The sequence below is a fragment of the Callorhinus ursinus genome, unplaced genomic scaffold (assembly GCF_003265705.2).
Source record: "Callorhinus ursinus isolate GAN/ISIS: 27379988/994484 unplaced genomic scaffold, GSC_fseal_2.0 scaffold2, whole genome shotgun sequence".
Lineage (NCBI taxonomy): Eukaryota > Metazoa > Chordata > Mammalia > Carnivora > Otariidae > Callorhinus > Callorhinus ursinus.
The window spans coordinates 104,184,595-104,206,601 of NW_027397064.1; the positions used below are offsets into that span (position 1 = coordinate 104,184,595).

General features: G+C 41.5%; 1 protein-coding gene across 1 annotated transcript in view; it reads left to right on the plus strand.

The window, feature by feature from the left end:
* The first annotated feature begins 927 nt into the window (after window positions 1-927).
* Window positions 928-22,007, plus strand: part of CNTNAP5 (contactin associated protein family member 5) — an 872,890-nt gene continuing 851,810 nt past the window's right edge. The window contains exon 1 of the mRNA XM_073885276.1: window positions 928-1,371. Within this exon, the coding sequence (XP_073741377.1) occupies window positions 1,290-1,371 (82 nt within the window). The 5' untranslated portion in view covers window positions 928-1,289. The remainder of the gene's footprint in view (window positions 1,372-22,007) is intronic.

A 22,007-nucleotide genomic window follows, 5' to 3' on the forward strand; every position in this document is an offset into this window, starting at 1 on the left:
TGATAGGGTAAAGCAGGAGAGTCCCCAAATATAAACTAGAAGCCAAAGACAGAACCAGAGTTTCCAATAGGAAGCTTCTAGGAAGAAATCAGAACTATTCTTTACCCCCTTTTAAAATTTAAATCCTTCCATGGGAGGGGGAGAGGGGAGGCGGGCTCAGATCTCCAATCTTTGGAGCCAACAAGGACCCCCACCCTGACTCGCATCATTTATCACTGAGAGACCTAATTTGTCTCTCCCTCTCTCGGGAACCTAAAGCCCTGGACACCTTGCAGTACTCGCCCCAAGCTACGTGCCAGTAGCGAGGAGGGAGGCGTGGATGTGGTCGCCCTGAAAGTGCGAACGACTGGAGCGAGGCGCAGGGTCGAAGAGCAGGGACGCGAATGTAACGTTAAACAGCTAAATCAGAAATCCCAATATCAATACCCGTCAGCCTTCCATAGTAGGAAACAAACACGGTGGAAAAAATCGCGCATCACTCAATACTTCGTCTTCCCTCTCCTTTCAAAAAAAAAAAAAAAAAAAAAGGCATCTCGTTAGCTCGTTGCCAAGCTTTCCATGGGAAATTCGCTCTTGCTGATGCGTTCTGTCTTCCAACTCCTTTCAGCATCCTTTGGGCAGCGATGTTCTTGAAAAACCTGGTTGAAATGTCAGTGCTTCTTCGCGGTCCCCCGAGCGGAGGCAGGGCGGGAGGCAGAGGAGGGGTGGAGAGGGGAGGGGAGCGAGACGCGCCCACGGAAGAGGGACCCCGGCCCCCGGGCTGTGGAAGCGCACGAGGGCCTGGAGCCAGGGCGCCCGAGCGCGGCGAGGACCCGCCCAGGCAGCTCTTATAGGAGAGCGCGGGGCGGGCCTGGCCGGGGGCGGCGCCGCGCGCCCAGCTCGCCTATAAGGAGCTGCCGGCCGGGGTGCGGAGTCCAGCGCCGGCGGCCGAGGTGCAGTGGCAGTCCGCCCGGCTCGGAGCCTGGTGTTGCAGTGGGGTTTGAATTTGTACCTTTAAGGAGCAAATTAAGGGAGAGGAGGAAGAGGCGGGCGAGGAGGGCGAGTACAGCAAGCGGCAGTTGCGGGGACCGTAGCTTCAGCCGCAGCTCCGAGGCAGAGCCCGCTACGTTTGGGGGGGGGCGTGGGGACGGGGGGGGGGGGGAAGCCTGGGGTGCCTCCCGGGGGGGGGGGGGGGGGGGGTCAGGCGGTGCCGAGGAGAGAGGGAGACAGAGAGAGAGAAAGAAGAAGAAGCCGCTGCTGGCGCCTGCGAATTTGGGATTCAATCGGGAGGGACCGCTTACTCGGGGGAAATGGATTCTGTACCGAGGCTGACCAGCGTTTTTACTTTGCTGTTCTCCGGCTTGTGGCATTTAGGATTAACAGCGACAAATTGTGAGTACCAGGAGCTGGGGGCGGGTAGGCGAGGTGGGAAACGCTAGCGTTGGGGAGAGACACTCAACTGTCCAAGCATGTTCAATTGTGTCTGCTCTGGGCAGAGGAGAAGGGGGCAAATGCTGATTGGTGTGGTTCTATCACTCAAACCATCCCAAAAGTTAGCAGAGCTAGGATGAGCCAGCCCCGCTGAATTTCCTGCCCTTCTCCCCGAATCGCAAAGTTCGGGGAGAAGGGAAGGTTCTCTTCCTTAAGCCTCATGCCGGGTCCGCGTTCTATGCCTGCCTGGTCTCAGCCACAGCTTTTCCGGAGAAGGGCCCCGGGTTCAGATTGTATGCACTGAGGGCTGAGCTTCTAGGGAGAGAAAGATGCTCCCAGCCACCGCACTCGGTGACAGTGGCTCGTCTCTGAATGCGGCTGCCTGGGATTTGCAATATGCCCAGTACCTCACTAGACATGGCTTTCAGCTCTCCCCTAGGCAGAAGGCTCCAGTTGGGGTATCTTGCAACCAATAGGCATCGGTTTAATAGGGTTGGGAGTTTTGGACTAAGAGTCATGGCCCAATGTAGTCAAACCACAAGATCAATGGCTGCCCCTGTTACAGGAGGAAGAGCTTTGATGCACACTCCACCCCCAAAATCTTTGTGCCAAAGAACACATAATGAGTATGCACTAAGTGTTCACTCTGTCATCCAAGCTCTAACCTCAGCAAGTGCAGGGCATTTAATTTAATAGGCAGGAAGGCTGGACACCTGGGGATCTGCCACCTGCACTGTGTATTTAAAGAACCCAGTTCGTCAAAGTTGAATAAATCGCTAGAGCCATCAGAGGTTCAAGCTCAATTGCTCAGCTGCCTCTCTAGGCAGAGAGAGGGAAGTTTTTCCAGCTTGGAAACTCCTAAATGAGAAAGAACGCAATTAAGCCATCTGTGTTTTTTCCAAAGATGGTTTATCAAGGTTCCTTGAGTTTCTGGGCTTGCTCTTCTGTCTGCTAACCCCACGAGGAACCTCAGAAACGCTTAACTGTATTGGAACATAACATCACTCTTAGAGAAAGATAGGAAGACTACTTTGTACTTGGGAGTCGCCTTACATTCCTCCCCACCCTCTTAGGTTCTCTTGAGTAAGAGACACTCAACCAGAGTTTCACCTCAAGGGAAGACAATTAGACAAATGTTGTTTCGTGAAAATGGTTCAAAGCACAACCAGTGTTTCTGTGATTGGAAGTTTTGGAGTTTCAGAATCTATAGTTAGTGGTAATGCCTTACAAAGATTTTATTAAAGTTTCTATTCTAAAGGAGTGCTGAGGAGGTCAATCTTTCTAAAAGGGAGAAGCCAGGGGGACTTAGTGTAGAAATCATTTCAGAGAATAGGTAGGAAAAGGTTAGAATCTGATGTTTCTTTTCTCTTCCTCCTCCTCCTCCTCCTCCCTTTCCTCCTCCTCCTCCTCTTTCTTCTTTTAAGCGAAATTGTTCCCATGGTGCTTTGGAAAAACATCTAAGTGTTTTAGTTAGAGGAAGTTAGGCAGGTGCTGAGCTAGCCTCTCTACCTCCTAAAACACTAGAGGTCAGTATTGTCCTAATGATGCAAAGGTGTAGCAGTGAAAGAGCTGTTTTTCCTTTAGCACATTTACCTATCTGGAAATAGTGAATATTTTGAAGATCCACAAAGGTGGGGTGGAGAATAAGGGTAAAATAGATAGAACATATTCTATAGGAATATGGTTGGGACTTCCTTATGTAGCATCTTTTCTTAAGAGCAAGAAAAAAATTGTAGAATGTCAATTTCTGTAAATTAATTGAATTATGGTTAATATGTTGTAATAATGCTCATAAAACCTAAATGGCGTGGATTTAAGGCTCATGCTTATCATTACTGATGCAGCAATAAAGCTAATTCTCAATATTTAAAATGAAACTTTGTGATAATGAGCTTTAGTATTTCATCAGTGACAGTTTAATTTCCTTATTTCCAATCAACATTTCAATTGAATGAACGCTACTTGCTAAATATTTTGGTGTCAGTGTTCTTAAAGAATAATGATAAATGTTTTTTATTATGCTGAACAAAATGTATTAATTCAATAGCGTGGCAGCAGAAAATTACTTCTCAACTCAGTTTATCTTGGTGGTCTTCAGATCCTGTAATGCAGAGCCTCTAAGGGAAAAACATTAGCATTCCACAATTCGTCTAGACTTCAATTGTCTACATACTTTATCCATTAAATTTAGGGCTTTGATTTACTATTTATCTATAATCCATTAACGTTTATATGCATGTATTGAGGAAGATAAATCTCCTTTCAAATAGTCAGTTTGTATAAGTATACAGATTATTTGGAGAATGTTTTTTCAAGAAGATTTTTATTTTTTGAGATAACATTTTATGTCATTTGTGAAAGTATCCCAAACGTGGTTTATTTACCCAAGACGCTCCATGGTATGCCTGTGAACTTTGTTCAAATAAAAACAACTTTTAATTGTTTGTATTATTCTAATAATAATATGTTGTTATTACTATTGTTGCATGTAGAATATATGTGTGTGTGTGTGTGTGTTTAATTTTCTTATAATTTGACCAAAACTTGGGCATTTGTCTGCAAGAGAGAAATGAATGCTTACCCAATTATAGATTTGATAAGTTTCTAATTAAACAAAATTAAAGTCAGGTTAGAAGGCCAGCTACAGAATAGATATTATGAATCTGTGCGGAGAACAAAATTATCAACCAGTAATAAAAACTCTGGAAATTCCCCCATTCCAGATTTTCAGGATATTAAGTAGCTACAGCATTTCCTTTGGGTTTACCCTGAGGGAATTAGTTAATTTTGAATGTAGCTATGATAGGCCAGTGTTAAATGAAAAACCATTTTACATATAATATCAGCTCCTTTGACACAGGAAGAAATGATGTGACTTGATAGTTGGTTCAAGTTAAACTAGGGGTTTGAAATGCTGACGTGTTTTAGCCCTGGTTATGCCACAGCTAACATGTCAAATGTCCGTGTGCAGTTAAACAACTTTGCCGTGCTCACAGGCTTGGGTATAAAACAGCAATTGAGATATGTGTTTTCTCCCAAACAGAACAGCAGCTTGGTATTTTACTGAGGAGATTCTTCAAATATTAGGTACGATCATGCAAGATAATGACTATGATAATGCAAGAAATTGCTTTCAGAAGATAAGAGCAATGCATGGGATACTTACAGGGTCACTCTTCACTTTATTTTTGCCAATAATCAGATGTTATGTGATTATGACTGTCTTAATTTTGACCCAGTAAGTCACTTTGATCTCCAAGCATCTTAACTGTTTGGTGCTACATATCAGGTTCACAGAGATAACAGCCTTGAGAAAGAAATCAAAAACTCTTTATTCTATGATGATGCCTTTCATCACAGACTGAACCTCATGTAAAATATATGAGGATGTCAGTCATATTATAAACATCTTTAAATAAAGAGATGCAATATACCTTGAGTCATCTGAAGCTTATGCACAAACCCAATCAATAGGTAATATTATAAATAAACAAATATCAGGCTGACTTTTTTCAGCAGGAAAGTGTTTGTGGAATACTTTTGTGGCAATTATAGTCAGCAGAAGTGAAGGATGCACTATAATGCTCATTGGAAGAGAGTCCTAAAGATTTCCCCATGGTTGAATGGACTTATCTTTGACAATCCATGTGAATTCTCTTTCCCTTCTATTCCTCATACCCCCCATTTCCAAACCAGATTTCCACTATTGGAACATGTAAATGAAAAACTAGAAGAACAATGTCCACACCAGGGTACAGAATTATGAGAAAATTACTTTCCATTAGAATAACCTCACTCCAGCCCCTATTCTCATTCAAATGAATGACTGTCTTTTAAGTTGAAGGTTTCTTTTTTTTTACCCCCCCCCCCTCTTCCCAGTTGCCTCTTCTTTCTTTGGTAGGACCCAGTTTCCTTACCTACATCGCTTTACTTTTCAGTGCTCATTTGTTACAAAACAAAGTATTATGATATCATTTGAAGTGTTCCTAAAAGCTTTAGTTGCTGATCCAAAGCCCTTTAGTTTGTATTCCAGAACTTTGCTGAAATATGGCTTGTATATACAAAGCTGATTATCCTCACTAGTTAGGAAGATGGAAAGAGAGTCTACTTGCCACAAAGATCATTATATAGTAGTCATTCATTCAACGGAATTTTGGTTTGAAGATTCACTGTACTCATTTGGAGCTAGTAATGACATTTTTAATACGTAAGGGAAGATGTCTTCATTCATCAAAATTCTGACACTTTCTAGAAAGTGTCCTTGTGTAGGTTATCGACTTATCCTAATGATTGTGGTGTATTAATTAAAGGAGTTGGATCAAATGGTTATTAAGGTCCTATCGAGTCCTAATGTATTTTTGTCTTTACTGATGTTACCTACTTACTGGTCATTCCATTTGGATACTTCTGGGATGGTTGTACTCAAAATTGTTAAGCAATGATATTTAGAATAACAACATAATAGGGCCTTAATTCCTACTAACTGCTGTGCACTTTGTATCTCTCACTTCCTATGCCATGTGCACATAATTTGGCAGGGCAGTACATCTAGGTAGACTTTATTAAATTCAGTTTACAGATGAGTAAATTTAAGGTTAATAGAAGTTAATAATTTTCCTAGGATCATAAAGCTATGCAATGAAAAAAAATATCAGGATCTGGACCTCTATCTCCAAAGATCAGAGTCTGAAAGATATGAAATTATTCCCATGCATTCAGTTGGGGGCTGTGTGTGAGCTGGCAAGTTGCCTTGGAATCCCTATGGTTAGTCTGTATAGCTCTATCCATAGCAAAGGGCAGGGAGGTAGCAGTTGCCACCAGAGCCAACTCCTAAGTTATAGCTTACCCCCCCCAAAAAAAAGGAATGTAGATTTAATGCAAGATGCCTAATATCACAATGGTCAAAAGTAAGAGGCCTCATATCTGGGTGAGCACCAGTTGTGACCACACGCGCGCGCACACACACACACACACACACACACACACACACAACACCATGGACGCTACCTCTGTTGGCATCATGTCTTCTGAGTCTCTAGATGTCAGACCAAATGTATTAATTAAATAGTAGGTATGAGCTCCTTCTCCCTGCACAGGACTGCTCCTAATCTGGCCCTGCCTACTGCTCTAAACTGCATGTCTGCCATTCCGGTCCTGTCCCCTAATTTTCATTTAGGGAACTCCACGTTCTACAAACAAGCCATGCTATCCTCCATCCCCCTTGCATTTATTTGCGTATGTTATCTGCTTGATCTAGTTACCTTTTCCAATTTTTACACACCTTCACTTTCTCCCAGGTATACACACACACACACACACACACACACACACACACACACACACACACAGAGGCTTTCCCCATACTGGGCCAAATGGCCCTATGTATGACTAAGTATATTTCCATAGCACTTTCTTAGAATCCGTGTCTCCCCAAGTAGTTGCAAAGCTCCTTGATTATCATATTTCATTTCAATGTCTATATTCAACACAAAAAACACTGGGTGAATGAATGGATGAGAGAATCAGTGAATGGTTTCTAATTAAGAATTTTCATTTCTAAACAAAAAAATATATTTCTATGGCCCTGTTGCTAGAGTCTTTTTAAATATATTTGGTTTATTTTGTTTTTAACTGGCAAGTATTACTTATTATTAATAGTTTTGGAAATGCTAAGAAGATCTGACCTCAGTACCAAGTTTGAGCTAATTTAATTAACTTGCTTTTGCAATTTTAACGAACATTTCCTATATAGGTGAAAATACAAAAATATATAACTATAAAAATCTTTCTTCATAGCCCAGAGTTCAGTATAAAAAGGAGCAGTTTGAATGCTTTTTAATAGGGTGTTAGTAGTAAATTACTGGAAAGATTGTATTTTATTGCAAACCGACAACATGACCGTGATAACACTGTCCTGAGCCTCTGATATCCTCTCTCTAAGCTGTGGTTGGAAGATTTAAGTGTTAATAGTTTGTGTGTGTTACTCATTTGAAAAACTTATTGAAGAAATGTGTCCCACCTGAAGGCTTTCTTTCCTAAACTACAGTTTTTCTAGAAATAGGAGAAATAAAGATAAATAAGAAGATACAGTCTACGATCTTAAGGAACTTTGAACATGGACATCCAGAAAAATATATCTTTAATCATGTCAATGTGATAAATGCTGTAACATAGATAAGCGCAAGGTATAACATGAGGCATCAAATGAGCATCTCAAACTGGCTGGGGCATCAAGGCAGGCTCTTGGAGGGAAGTGAGATGGAAGGTAGGACTTGAACAAAGTCAGACTTCACTCACTGGAGAAATGGGGAGAGGTTCTCACAGGCTTTTTGTGTGAAGGCTTAAGGGTGAGACGTGTTGTAGTGACTACTTGAGGGAGCAGCTTATAGGCAGAGGTTTAGAAAAAGAAACGAGAGAATTTGGTAAGTCGGGGTGGAGGGTCTTATTTTTACTGTTCAAGCTATGAAGCTTCATTGAAGGATTTTGTATATGTAATTAGATAATACAGAATCAGATATTTGTTTAAAAAATCATCATGTGAAGGATAGACCAGCCCGGGCCAACACTTAGCAGTGAGAAAAACTAGTTAAGAGCTTATCACAATAACTCAGGTGATAATAAATAAGAGTCTGAAGAAGGAGGTTTCAGAATCTGCAAAGGTCCCAAAGAACCAGAAAGAAAATAATGGCCAAGTACATTGAAAACATAGGGATATATAAACTAGTAAACTCACAGAAGGCACAGATTTGTGGTTAAAATATATTCCATAGCTGCTCCCATTGTTTTTGACAAATGAGAGCTATAGATGCTAGAAAAGGTGCTCTGTTCTCTGAAATGAAGTTCTTCTCTGGGAATACCAAATAACCATATTCTCAGAGCAGTATATTTCATATCTGCATGACATTATATAGCATATGCTGTCTGTATCCATCATTCTGATGCATCTTCTAGTCTGTAAATTATGCCGATTTTTGTCAGCAGAGTGAGAACTAGTCATTAAGAAATGTGTAATTAAACTTCAGTGTTTCTGTTCTTGATCCCCTTCTGGCAGGGGGTAAACCGGGGATCATTCCTACTATCAGTGGTTGCTCTTTGGAAAGAGAAACAAGGGGAAGTTGTGTGTGCCACGTTGATCTGCTATCATTGGTAATTGATTTGCCGGCATAAATTCCATGTCTCTACATTTCTAATTGCTTTTGTGCATATTCTTGGGGGTTGATTAATGCCATCTGTTCACTGGATCAGCTGAATTGATTGAGTTTTAGAGGATGACAACAGTAATGTTGAAGATAGGGGAAAAAAATGAAAGCGAAATGCTAAAACACACTCATGATGTATATTATTTTTAACTATCCACCTTTGGAAACAGAAATATCCCTTTGAAGACAGTCCAAGGCAAATAGCAGTTTAAAGACATTCGCCTAACAGACAGATGCTTGTAGGTGTTAGTCTAGGCCACTGTTTGCTGAATATACCCGTTCAGCTCTCTCCCTCTGCACCCCCTGCCCGGTCCCTCTCTCCCTCCCTCTGGCTTACCCTTCCTCCCTTTTCCACTCCTCTCTCTGTCATGTGGCCATGTATTTTTGGTATTACCATTGGCTCTTCTCTGAGCTCATGATTGTGTTCAGATGTGAGAGGAGGGGAGGGAAAAAAAAAAGAAGTCTGTTGGATTCAAGTGTTTCCTTGTTATAAACTACGTGGGCACAGTCACCAAATGTGAAGCCTCCCATCAAGACCTATTCTAAGGGTAGGCCTGACAGGGATCTGCCACCCACAGGACACTTGGGAAAGCCCACTTGATTCCAACACCCCCTACCCATCTGTCCCCAAACAACTCTTTCGCCAACTCCATCAGTGCCCCGAATCTGTAAATATGGGGGAAAGCCTTTCAGTGCATGGAGCTAAACCTTAAGACACAAAGCCCCACTGGGAAAGAAAATATTGGGATGCATATCCATGCTGAACTGTTCTTGACTGAGAGGAACAGACCTTTTCCACAGAACAAAGCAAAACAAAAAGTTAATGGAAGAGAAGGTGCTGGGTATCTGAAGGAGACGGAGAGAATGTTCTGAGTGGGGAAGGGCAAAGAATAGGGATGTTCAAGGTGTCTAAGACAAGTGTTGCCAACTTCCTGATTTTACCCAGGACCTTCCATAATCCAAGCAGGTGGGAAATGGGGTGGTGAAGGAGAGTGGAAAGGGTGTAGGTCACAGAGTTCTGGGTTGATTTAATTCTCACTCAGTGAACCTTTCCTATGGATATTAACATGGACCTTGTAGAGTTAATACGAGGATAACATGAATTACTCTGTATAAAATGTACATGATGTGGGAATTAATAGTTAAACCTGTTATAATTGCTAATGAACCTCAACACGGATTCTCTCAAAATCAGTTATAATACAAATTAGGGCAAAGATGTTTCCATTCTCAAGCAAAGGTAGATGAGCTCACTGTCCCTTCATCTGGGTGAGCAGAAAGCTGAGTGATTGCCCAGGCAAATAGAAAATTGTTCTCATTTTAATTCCAATGTCAAGAGGACTGTGGGCAGAATCCGTCTCCACCTGACAGAAACATGACTGTCTGGATTCTTCACTTGATTCCTGAGCTCTGTCAGAGTATGACCACTGCTTCTGGGCCGTGGCCAGTGAACCTGCTCGCTGAAAAGCTCACAAAGGGAACCCCATAAGAGAGTGGAACTAGGGTGTTCATCTAGAAAATTAAGGAGAACATTTCCAGAAAAGTGAGCAGACCCTTGCAGATAATGTCAGCATTATCTGCTGGGCAGAGTATGTGTGAAGTATTCCCAGTGTCTGAAGCAGGAGGCTCAGGCAGGAGTTTGGGAGAAGGTTCCTCTCCTGCACCGCTGAATCCTGCATTGGGTGGATAAATAATAGACATGCTCTTGTTAATGTTGAGTTAAAAATCAGGTGCTGGTACAATGGTTGGTGTATTATAAGTACTTCTTCCATTTTCAAGTGAATCATTCATTCATTCATTGATTCAAAAAATAGCAGCCTTTCCTGTTCCCAGATCTTTTCTCTCTGCTTCCTTGTCTTCAGTGTTTCTTCCCCTTTGTCCCAACTCACCTGCTTCCTGACGCTCCTTCTTTTTCTTTCTTTGTCCCCATCCCTCCCTTTTTCTACTCTTTTCCTCTTCTTTTCTCTATCTCTACCTCTCTTCCTTCACTGGGCCTGTCTCAATCAACATTTACTAAATGACTCCTTTTTATGTGTTAATGCCGACGCTAACACTTTTCAAACTTTTCCATTTAAGTGCCTCTCCCTGGAAAAAAATAGAAAATAAATAAAGAGTGCAGGAAAACCCAGGAGATTCTGGATTCCCCCTCAAGTAGCCACTGAAGCATGTAATTTCTTGAATTTGTGTCTTAAGCTCTCAGACACATTTGCATTCTGCTCTGCATTATAACCATGTTTATATTACCATAAAAAATAGTGTCCCAAGACCTCCAATTAAAAATTGATGGGCAAAGTTGATTCACTTAACCCATGGCAGAGGGCCACATATGCCCGGAGGCTCAGGTCTGAGCTTTTGAGCTCTCTCTCCCTGCATATGCCTTCCAGGTTTCCTACATGAAGAACAGCTCCCCTGTCTCTCACCTTGGAACAACAGCAGCTTCATTTGCCATCAACTGTGACCGGTCTGTGAGCTGCACATTACAATTAATCAGTAATGGGAGGTGAGAAGGGATTTTCAGTTCACAGGAGGAAAGAAAACCCACAAGCCTACGAAGTGAATGGAAACGGAGCTGTTTGGAGGGGCTGTGGGCAAACAGTCTGCGTAGCCCACTCCAGGTCTGGGCTGCACCCCCTGCAGTCACCGGGCAATGTTCTGCCACATACATGGGGTTTACCTTTGAGTGAATGAGCTCTGCCAGGTGACAGGATTGGGGTCAACAGGGGCAGATTCTTTCTGATTGGAGACAGGCTGAGCTCACCAGGATATTAAAAGAGAGATTAATGCCTCTCATTCTACAACAATCAGGAACCTTTTGACACAATCAAAAGAAATGAATCCAGAAGATTGGAATGTTGGAACACTGGAGATTAGAGATAAAGTGAAGTAATGTGTTTCTTCATTAGCAGGGTTTCCAAACCTCCACCCAGTGCCAGGGGTGGTACCTTATGAGGGCTCATTCTTTTTTTTTTTTTTTAAAGATTTTATTTATTTGAGAGAGAGAGAATGAGAGATAGAGAGCACGAGAGGGAAGAGGGTCAGAGGGAGAAGCAGACTCCCTGCTGAGCAGGGAGCCCGATGTGGGACTCGATCCTGGGACTCCAGGATCATGACCTGAGCCGAAGGCAGTCGCTCAACCAACTGAGCCACCCAGGCGCCCATGAGGGCTCATTCTGTTCCTAACCACAGCCATCGTCCTCTCCATTACGGACTGAGGATGTGCTGGCGTGGATGGTCAGGTTATTTAACCAAGATCAAATAGCTATGAGGTGGTCTTCCTGGGATTATAGTCCATGTTTCCCCAACTGCAAAGTCTGTACTTGCTTTCATTCTGCTTGCTGTTTCCTTGAACCCAAAGCCAAGGCTGAGCCATCCTTGAACTCAAGTTGATGCTCAGCCTTGCAGAGCAAGCCTTCTCTCTGATCCAGGGTGAGAAAACCCTTGTCAGGCTAGACCTACAGATTCCTCCCGATCTGCAGGTCATTTTTTCCTAACTTTGTGGGCCATCCTTTCCCCTACATCCAGAAATCCCTGTGGCAAACAGCTCCTGTACATCTAACCATTTGTAAAAGTTGATTGAATTACTCATTAAAGCTTGTGCCATCAACTCTCTGTGGCAGGTTTAACAGGTGCATACCCAGGACCATTATTCTTTGCCACAGACTAGGTGCGATGATGAGCATCTGCCCTGCTGTTCTTGTAATGTCTGCTTGATAGAAGAGGACCGGCCGTTATGTGAACTTCCTTTTATCACAAGCTGTGTGGACAGCCAGGCCAGGCAGCGGTTTGATTTTTCTCCAGCTCTCCTGCACTTGTCGCTTCGATCTGGGCTATTGCTTGGCTCGGCTGTGAGGTGTGTCTTTGTGTGTCTCCTTTGTCCTCTTTTTCAGCTATTTTCTTGTCTCAGTGCAAAGTAACTCATCTGATGACCAGCACCCTCGCAGTCTTGCCTCTTTTCCTCTATCAGTGGCTGTCAGGAAAAGAAACAGAGAATCCCGAAATAACTCACGTGGAGGCAATTCATAGATGCTGTGTTCTAGCTCTCAGAAAGAATCAGTGTTTCAAAGAATGAGGCCTTAAATATTAAAACTGATTTCAGGAGCAGGAGTTTTTGGCTTCCAAAATGAATTCTTACATAGACTTTCTGGATGCAAAAGAAATGACAAAGATTGCTGTTTGGGGGAAATGGGGCGAGGAGGTAGAGAATTCCACTGCTCGATCTACTCTGATTCTTCATAGACGTACCATGTGAATGAAGCCTCAGCCTTAACTGCAGGAATCTCTAAGTTTGTAATTGTATGCAGATGTGATTAGGCATAGGACAATTTTGAAGAAGAGGGGGAAGTGCCTTCCACAGTAGCCAACATTTGGCTGGAGTGCCAGCAGCAAAGCCGCCTTGGGCGCTCACCACTTGCATCTGCTTGCAACAGTCAATGATCTGCTGTTGAGGTCATGAAATATTTTCAATATTATCTCTGCCCAGGTGCCTATTTTTAACCCCTTGAAAATTTATTTTTGTCCTGATGCTATTTTATAGAGGTCTTAGGACAAGGGAACCTTATTGGCATTTATAGATTGGAAAAGAGAGTAGCTTATCCAGGACATGTCTTTTCATTTTGATCTCCTCAGTGAACAGTCAGTAGCTCTTCTTATTAAAATATATATATATAATTTTGTGAGGGCCCTTGAATTATCCACCTCCATCCCAGATATTCCCTGGGGACCTTCTCAAAAGAAGGGATTTCATGTTAGCCATACAGAAAGCAAATAGCAAAATAACTACTTGCTAGATTGAATTAAACATAGACACTTTACATGAAACCCAAGTGCAGACAGCAAGCCTGGATGAGGGACAGGAATAGAGGCAAATCCTTGAATGTGGCCCTCAGTTCACCGTGTGTTGATAGAGGCATAATCTCATGCCTTCTGCCTCTTAAATTTCGTGAGAAAAATAGACCTTCAGTCTCCACCGGTGAGGCCTTCTCAGTGTGCTCCCTAATGTTAATTAATGTGGCTAGGAGGGGTAAAGGTACACAAATTAAATAAAATTGTTGCATGTCTGGATTCAGCCTTGGTTCCTGATTCTTATTAGCTTCTTAATTGTAATCACATGCTTCTGTGTTTGCTTACAGTTCCATACATTAGAAAATCACGTTGCATTTAGATCTGCACTGTATTTATATAGGAAAATAAAACCCCTAGTGAACTCCAAATGCTCTTGCTCTGCACGCTTAATAGAATTTAATATAATAAATAATTTAAGATAATATGTATGCACACACATATGTATTATATATTTGAGTTTCCCTTCATGGTTAATACACCAGGTAGAGTTTTACATGTGTATACACTCTATGCAAACTGCCTATTCTGGCAAATATCAAAATTTATTATCCCCCAAGTCAATATTGATTTGGGTGTCACCTTTGTGAATATTTACTTCTGTAGATAATGAATTGAAATGGGCATTTGGATGGAAATTAATATCTATTTATTTTCTGAAATCGAGTATGTTTTGCTGCAAAGGTGGACAAATGCTGGAGGGAGGCATGCAGACATGTTCCACTGTAGCTGCTCTGTTTCAGGACAGTGTTCAAGTAAGCATCCTTTGCATTCCAATTTACTGTGGTTATTTTTTTTTTTTTATAGTTCTTTAACGTGGTTCCTTTACCTAATGGACAGAATGCAAATCTTCAAATATATTCAGCTTGACATTTTGGTAACAGAATCGGGAGATAATGATACTTGAGCATATAGATAAGTATACATGGGATTAATGAACCCCTTGGCCTTGGAATTTATTTAGGCCAAGATACTATTACCTGAGAAACACAAAGCTCCTTCAACAATGATATAATTAAATGAAGAATACAGGAAGAGACATAAAATTACAAAGGGGTTCTTTTGGTTTTGAGATACTGAGTTTTTGTCTTGAAATAACCTTATGAGACATCATGTGATTTGAAGCCTGCGTGTGTGGGTGGGTGTGTGTGTGTGTGAAATTCTTGCTTCTATAAAAGTTAGTACCACATGTTTTGGCACCTTTTAACTATATCAAACCAGGTTAATATTCTTACTAAAATTATGAGTCTACAATAGAAATAATTCCTGTTGTTCTTGTCATCAATTTGGGGTGTTGAGTTACCAAATACACACACACACGCACACACACACACTGATTGTTGTTCTAACTTAATAAGAACTGATAAGACAAATGAAAGTATAATTGTGACAGGTGCTGTGTGCTGCCTTATATGCATGGCATCTAGATATGCTTTTCTATACAAATATTCACCCACATTGTATTCCTGATTTTGTCCTTTATAAACAAGATGGATTAGTTTAGCTGTCATGTCAGCAAATCTTTTCCTGCCGTTAATGGTTTGATAAAAGATCTGGACTTAGGAAAGAATATCATAATTAAACACAGACCGTGGCTTAGTAGTCAAGGGAATAAACCACTGTGAAAATTCATTAGTAAAGTTAATCCAAGAAACACTGGAGCAAGTGAAACAAAATCAATTTAAGGGGAGAATGTATAACTCTATTGATGTTCTCAGCCTTCTTGATACATTGTTTGGGGTAAAGATTTCTATGTTTTCTGTATAAATATCAATTTTATTGGAAAATTCCATTTGACTTATTGGGTTCCTGTAGCTAAGTGTTTTGTGACTTCATTGGGGAAATGATGTCATTTTGTATATGGAGAAATAAAAATACCTCACTTGGTGTCCAATGAAACTCTCATTTTACACACCTTCCAATTCTCATTCCAGATTAGAAATCAAAGCCAAGATGACATCTCTGCTTTTTTTTGTGCTAGGAAAATTTAATTCCTAGAAGAAGCCAAAGACATTGGGAGGTTCTTTTGTCATTGTTTACATGTGCTTTTGCACACACGCCTACATGAGACACATAAGTGCTCAATGTCAATTAGTTTAGTTTACGCTTCTCTTTAAAAAAAACAAAAATCATCCTGGTTGTGTAGATCAGTAGTTCTCAACTGGAAGTGGTTTTGCCTCAGGAAACATTTATCAATGTCTGGAGATGTTTTCAGCTGCCCCATCTGGAGTCTTGCTATTGCATCTAGTGGGTAGAGAAGTGGGGCTATTAGTAAGCACGCAACAATGCACAGGAATGCACCCCACAAAAGATAAGCAGATAAATATCTAGCCCAAAATGTCATGATAGCCAAAGTCTGAAAAACTGTTTAGATTTGTCAGTTATTTATGGAGCATCATGTGTTAATTGAAAAGACAACACACACACACACACACACACACACACACGCACACACACACACTAAGGCTTTCTTCTAACATCTAGCTCTTAGAAAGACCCTTAGAATGGAAGATGAAATATCCTGGTCCGGATTTTGCCACTTACTGGCTGTATGATTTCGTGCTCATCCTTCCACATTTTTCCCAAATAAGGATAATGATATCTGCCCTATCTGCTATTGTAAATAACAAATGAGATAAGTAGTGTCTTTGGAGAAGCTGCAAATGGATATTTTTGATATATTGATATTTAGTATAATTTTTAAAGTAAATTTATTTATTTATTTATTTATTTTAGTTTTTGGAGAAATAATGGTCTGGCTGTACTGTCCTGGTAGGCCTTAGATAAACAAAGGCTAATAGGGGGAGATAGAGGCACAATGTGAATAGGGATGAAGGGGACGTATCCTGGACTGGGAATGGCAAGATAAATTTCACACCATTTTTCTAATTACCTTGTGGTTCAATTTTAACTCTTATCTTGAAAGTCATCTGGTCATGCCTCCTTAGTCAGAGTGTCATGGTGCTATCATGCAGTAGTGAAAATCGCTTTCATAGCAAAACATTTTCTAATTTTTTTCCTTTTTTTTTTCTTTTTAAAGCACCCTCCTCTGGCACACATATATATTTGGGGAGTTCTGGGAACAAACAAAAATTTCCAAAGTGGTTTATGGAGGTGCTTCCTGACACTCAGGAAAGGCAATGAACCAATCTATTCAGATGACATTTTCTACTTCAACTAGCAACTCAGAGATCAGTTAGATAAGGATTCTGGGTTTGATTGCTTATCTGCTCCGATCAAATCTTCAATTTTTTAAAAGCAATTAAAGCAGATATACAGTATTTAATTTGCCTTCTCAATGGAAATGGGATGATTGGCCTTGGCCTCTACTGGATGTCTGCTTTTTGATAAAAGCTTGTTATAGAAGTCAGAAAATGCAGAATTGGCAAAGAGACCTTTGAAGTTATATAATCCAGCCATAACCTGTATAACCTATGTAGATCTCCACATTCCCTACGAGTATTCCAGACAGTTGGCAACTCCATTGTACTTCTTTCATAGGACTGCTCATTTTCCTCCCCCCAAATTATAATTAATAGGGCATCCTTTCTTTAAGCCTACCTCCATGCACCACCAAACCACTGCCCTTAGCTCCGCTCACTGGGGCATCTCAAACCAAGTGCCCTCCTTCTTCATCATGATTTTTCTGCAAATCCATAAGGATGGCATCTCCATTTATCATGGTCTTCTAATCTCTTCTTTTCCTTTATTTTTCCTACTGCATGTTTCCCCCTCCTTTCACTTCCCACCATCATGTTCCCTTATTCTGTACATATTCTACTTTGACAATGCTATATTTAAAATATAATGTCCAGGGGGAAAATATAAAGTATAATGTCCAGAATAGAATGCAGTTATTCCTCCAGACTTGTCTTACTGATCTGTGGGGGAGCCACAGTGTGATGGCCATTAGGAAACTTGGATCTCAGAGGAGATTCAGAAAGCTTTGACAACATAAGGCTTTCAGTCGAAAATGAATCAAGCTAACGAGCACCAGATAGCTGTGTTGTCTAAAGGCCATCAGTATCTTTTCTTTCTCCCTCTCACTGCTTTCACTTAATTTGCCCTCCATTGATATAAATGGTTCTCTTCACTCTGTTCAAGGATATCTTGCAAAAGTTTTTCTTAGTGGTTCCTCCTAAATTGAGTAAACTAGAAACTCTCATCTTAACCTCTATCTTCAGAGATCTCCACAGTCCAGTTCTCAACTTCTCTGGACTTCATTACTATTTCTTTCCTTTAAACCCTTAAAGCCGATACAATATATATTACGTTTTTATGTCGTCTCTGTTTATAGTACTAGTAGCTACCATGATTGACTGCTTACTGTGTGCCAGGCCTTGTCATTAACATGCATCCCCACTAATCGGCCCCACTACCTTATATGGTTAACGTTTGCTAAGAAACTTACAGTTTAGAGAGGGCTGAGTAATCTACCCAAGTCCATACAAGCATGAAGCAGTTGACCTGAAATCCAGAGCTGGTCTGTGATTCCGAAGCACTTTATTCTTTACACTGAGAAGAGAATTTTAGACCCTTGGTAGGAGCTGAGGTCCTAACAGGTTCTCAATATATTCTGACTGCAGGAAATCACATTCTGGTTACTGGAAGAAATTACACTCTTTCCCCCCCAATTTTTGGAATACAGTTCCAAACTATGAACTGATTTTTGCTTTTAGTGAAGAAATACATTCAACTTCTGAATATAAACCATGGCTACTTTGGCAGTGGAAGACAGAGAATCCCACCAGCAGAACCTTGGAATGTTCTGCTCTTCCAAGGCCATGTTTATGGAGATGGTGTCTGTATTGACCCCTAGGCAGTAGCCCCCTCTGTGATTTTACTCTCGCATGAATTTTTCATAAAGCCCTATGGTTGTTCCTATCTCCTCTACTGTCATGATGCTGGATGCTGTGAAATGATCACAGCATTTTGGGGGACACATATCACTCAGGGTCACCTCATCTCTGAACCCAAGCTTCTCAACTGTGGCTTTAGCTCTACTCACACCACAGAAGGAAGCAGTGATAATGAAGAAATACACACACTGACACACACACGTCAGTTTGTTTCCTGGAGAACAATTCGTGCAAAGGTTAAGAAATGCACATTATTTTAATATTAAAGAAAATACAGATATGTTCTGGAATAGGATATAAAATATCATGGAATTTTCAAATGAAACCTCAGATCTCAAACATGTCTCTGGCTTTAAAATGTGTATCCAGTCAAGGTTTATCAGTTCACCCTTCTCTGATTTCTGGACTCCTTAGGGAAAAACTTGGTAGAGTTTCCCTGAGTCCATTTCTCTGGGCCAACATTAAGCCTTTCAGCTTGGGCTTCAGTTGAAAATGTCTTTCTTGAAACACTGTTTTCCCTCCTTTAAGACAGAGTTACTAGATTGTGTTTACATTCTGTTACAAAAGAATAACGTTATAGCTGTGTGTGACTGATTTCTCCTTACCTTCTGATAAAAAGGCGCTGTGTGCGTAATGATAATATTAATACTCTTTTTATTCTAATATCCATTTTTTAATTTTTTTATTTTTAAAAATATTTTATTTATTTGAGAGAGAGAGAGGAAGAGAGCTTGAGTGCGGTGGGGGTAGGGCAGAGGGAGAGGGAGAAGCAAATCCCTCGCTGAGCAGGGACCCCAACTCTGGCTCAATCCCAGGACCCTGGGATCATGACTTGAGCCAAAGGCAGAAACCTAACCAACTGAGCCACTCAGGCGCCCCTCTATTACCAATTTTTAAACATATCTCCATTACTGGTTTTATGTGTTAGGAAAGAAAGTGGAACAAAGTGATATTGACAGAAAGCCCATATTTCTGCCCCAGCTCCCCACCCATCCCAACCTCCTCACAGAAAGTCTGGCAGGGACTCTGCATTAGCACTCTTCAGGATTTCCATTTTGTGTTTAAAAGGTGCTGTGAATCCCCTGAAATTGTGCAGGAATTGCCGTGTTTGTGTATGCATCTGTGCATTTTTCTTGGATAAAGGGCTTATATTTCACCTGATTTCCAAAACACGTCCATGACCCAGAAAAGATGAAGAGAGATTTTGAGAGCCTCATTACCCTGTATGCCCTCAGGGAGAGGAGGATGGGAAGGTCTTATTCTAGATGCCAGTTATTGTGAAATTTTTCTAAACGTGCATGAGTGGCATGTTCTTTCCCAGCTTCTGACAGGATGGGTGTGAGCTCTGTGGGGACTGGCTGGAGGGTGTGGAGGGGGGGATCTGTGTGAGAAGAAGCCCCTCAAAGGGGAAGAGCCAGGCAGAATCTAACAGACAAAGACAAAGAAAGGGGAACTTTGAGATTTCACAATTTTGCCAGTGGCCAAATATGCACATGGCAAACAAGTGGAATTTATACAGATGAACATTTTTATTACTAAGAAAGGAGATTTTTAAAAGAACTTATTCAGAGCCTGTCCCTTTGTCTTTTCCAACCCCTCCCCTGTTATCCCTTCACAAAAGAGAAAAAGACAGAAAGAGGAGAACAGCTTAATGTCTAGCATTTGCAAGTCTCTGAATATCCACCTGAAAACAGCTACCCCCCACGGAGATATCACTGAACCTTAATCATTTCCCATTGCTTGAAAAGAAAGATGGCTGAGGTATCCATTTTTTCCTTCAAATGTCAGGTGCCCACAGCAATTAACTAATCACACTCCTACCAGGTCAAGTTACAGAGTGAGGTACATTTCATACAAGAAAAGAAGACAATTGGGTCGTTAATGCTGAGGGAACTTTCTAGAGACAGAGAAATGAAGAAAGGTTTTCACAATAGGCGAAGGCTCCCCTGGAGTGGCTTGACAACCCCTGAGTAATCCTGTGCCTTGAGACTCAGAAGCCAGGAAATAAGGGTTGAGGTTGGGTTGTAGCCTTGGGCACACATTTTTATTAGGTTAGTACTGGAATGGCCTTTAAAATCTTCAGTGTAAGAGGTTTCTTTGATACTGAAACCTCAAAAATCCCTAAGACTAAGCATTGGGAGAGCTGCTTGTTCAAATCATCCTTCCCCAGTATCTATCATGGCCTAAAAATTGAGTGTTATTATGTGACAGCAGTAATATGAACAAAGAGGGTGAGGAAGACCTAACATTTATGGGACATTATAGACCAAAACAATCCTGTCATTTACACCTGCTAGCACACAATCTTCGTAATAACCCTGCATGCTAAGGATACGTCTAACCTGAGTTTACAGACATGGAAACAGAGGTACAGAGAGGTTAAATCACTGGTCTGAGGTCATGCAGCTAGGAAGTGGAAATGCCAGCTCAGGCAGTCTGGCTCCAGGGCCAAAATCTTTGTGTCTGAGGTTGGGTTATGATCTTTATTTAAAGAAGGAGAAAATGAAGCTAATCATCAGTGACCATCATGAGCGGTGAAGAAGCTTACCCAGGGTTTATCACTGGTTCACAGAGAGCTTGGCTTTGACCTAGGTCTGTCTGGCTGTTCGTGACTTTTCCCGTGCAATATTCCTTCACAGAACGTGGTTCTTGCATATCATTATATGGAAATTCAGCCCTAGAGGGGCTACTGGTTCCTACTTTTGGTGCCTGAACATGGGGCCAAGCAGAAAGGCTGTAGCTCAGCTGGACTCTGTTAAGCCCATGACCCTGGAATTCCTGGGTCTCTTGTGCATTGAAGAGCAGTCAGTGACTCAGCTATGCAAGGTGTAAGGAAGAGGCTCCTTACTCAGAAATGTGGAGTCTTCCACAAGCCAGCTGCTCTCCCTTTTCAGCCCTATCTATCAAGCCCCTATTGTGTGGGGTCAGCGTGCAGTAGTGGTAAAGAGCCAGACCTTGCAGTGTGATACTGTAATGAAGACAAAATATTATTTCCTCTACATGTCTAGGTTTTTGACTAACCCCTACAGCCCCATAATAAAAGACAGATTAGCATGAGCAAAAGACCCCCAGAAGTTTAATAACATAACCCCGCATATACGTGGGAGATAGCAGGGAAAACTGAGTAACTCCCCAAAATGGCTCAAGCCTTCACCATAAATACTTTCTTCAGCTAAAGACAAAAGAAAGGTGTTGGGGATGGGAGAGGCCAATTATGGGGAAGGGGTCACCGGGAAAAGCACAGTAAACAAGGGTAAAGTGGCTGTGCGGATTTAAGTCTTTGCCATCTTCATTGATAAGCATTCCCAGAATTTTAGCCCTCTTCCTCTTCCTGGAACAGAAGGGGAGACACCCTTGCAAATGGAGATTTTTCCTTATAATTGTGACTGTCTCTTTCAAGAGGATAACCTCTACTGGGTTTCCAGAGCTTCTCCTGTGTCTGCTGTTTCTTAAAAATAACTAGCTCAAGATAATCCTTATGCAAATAGACATATTTGGGGGTAGCATGTTCTGCTCCCCTTAAGCACATAGAGGTCTGGATCGGAGAGGCCCATGGAGCTCTGTTTCTGGAACTCTCATTGCTTTCATACTGTTCCCCGGCCCTGCCTATAGGGAGTGCATGTGCACATATGCGAGGGTGCTTACACCCATCTCAATCACAGCCATTCCCAAGCCTATGCGGAAACTTTCATTTCTTTCT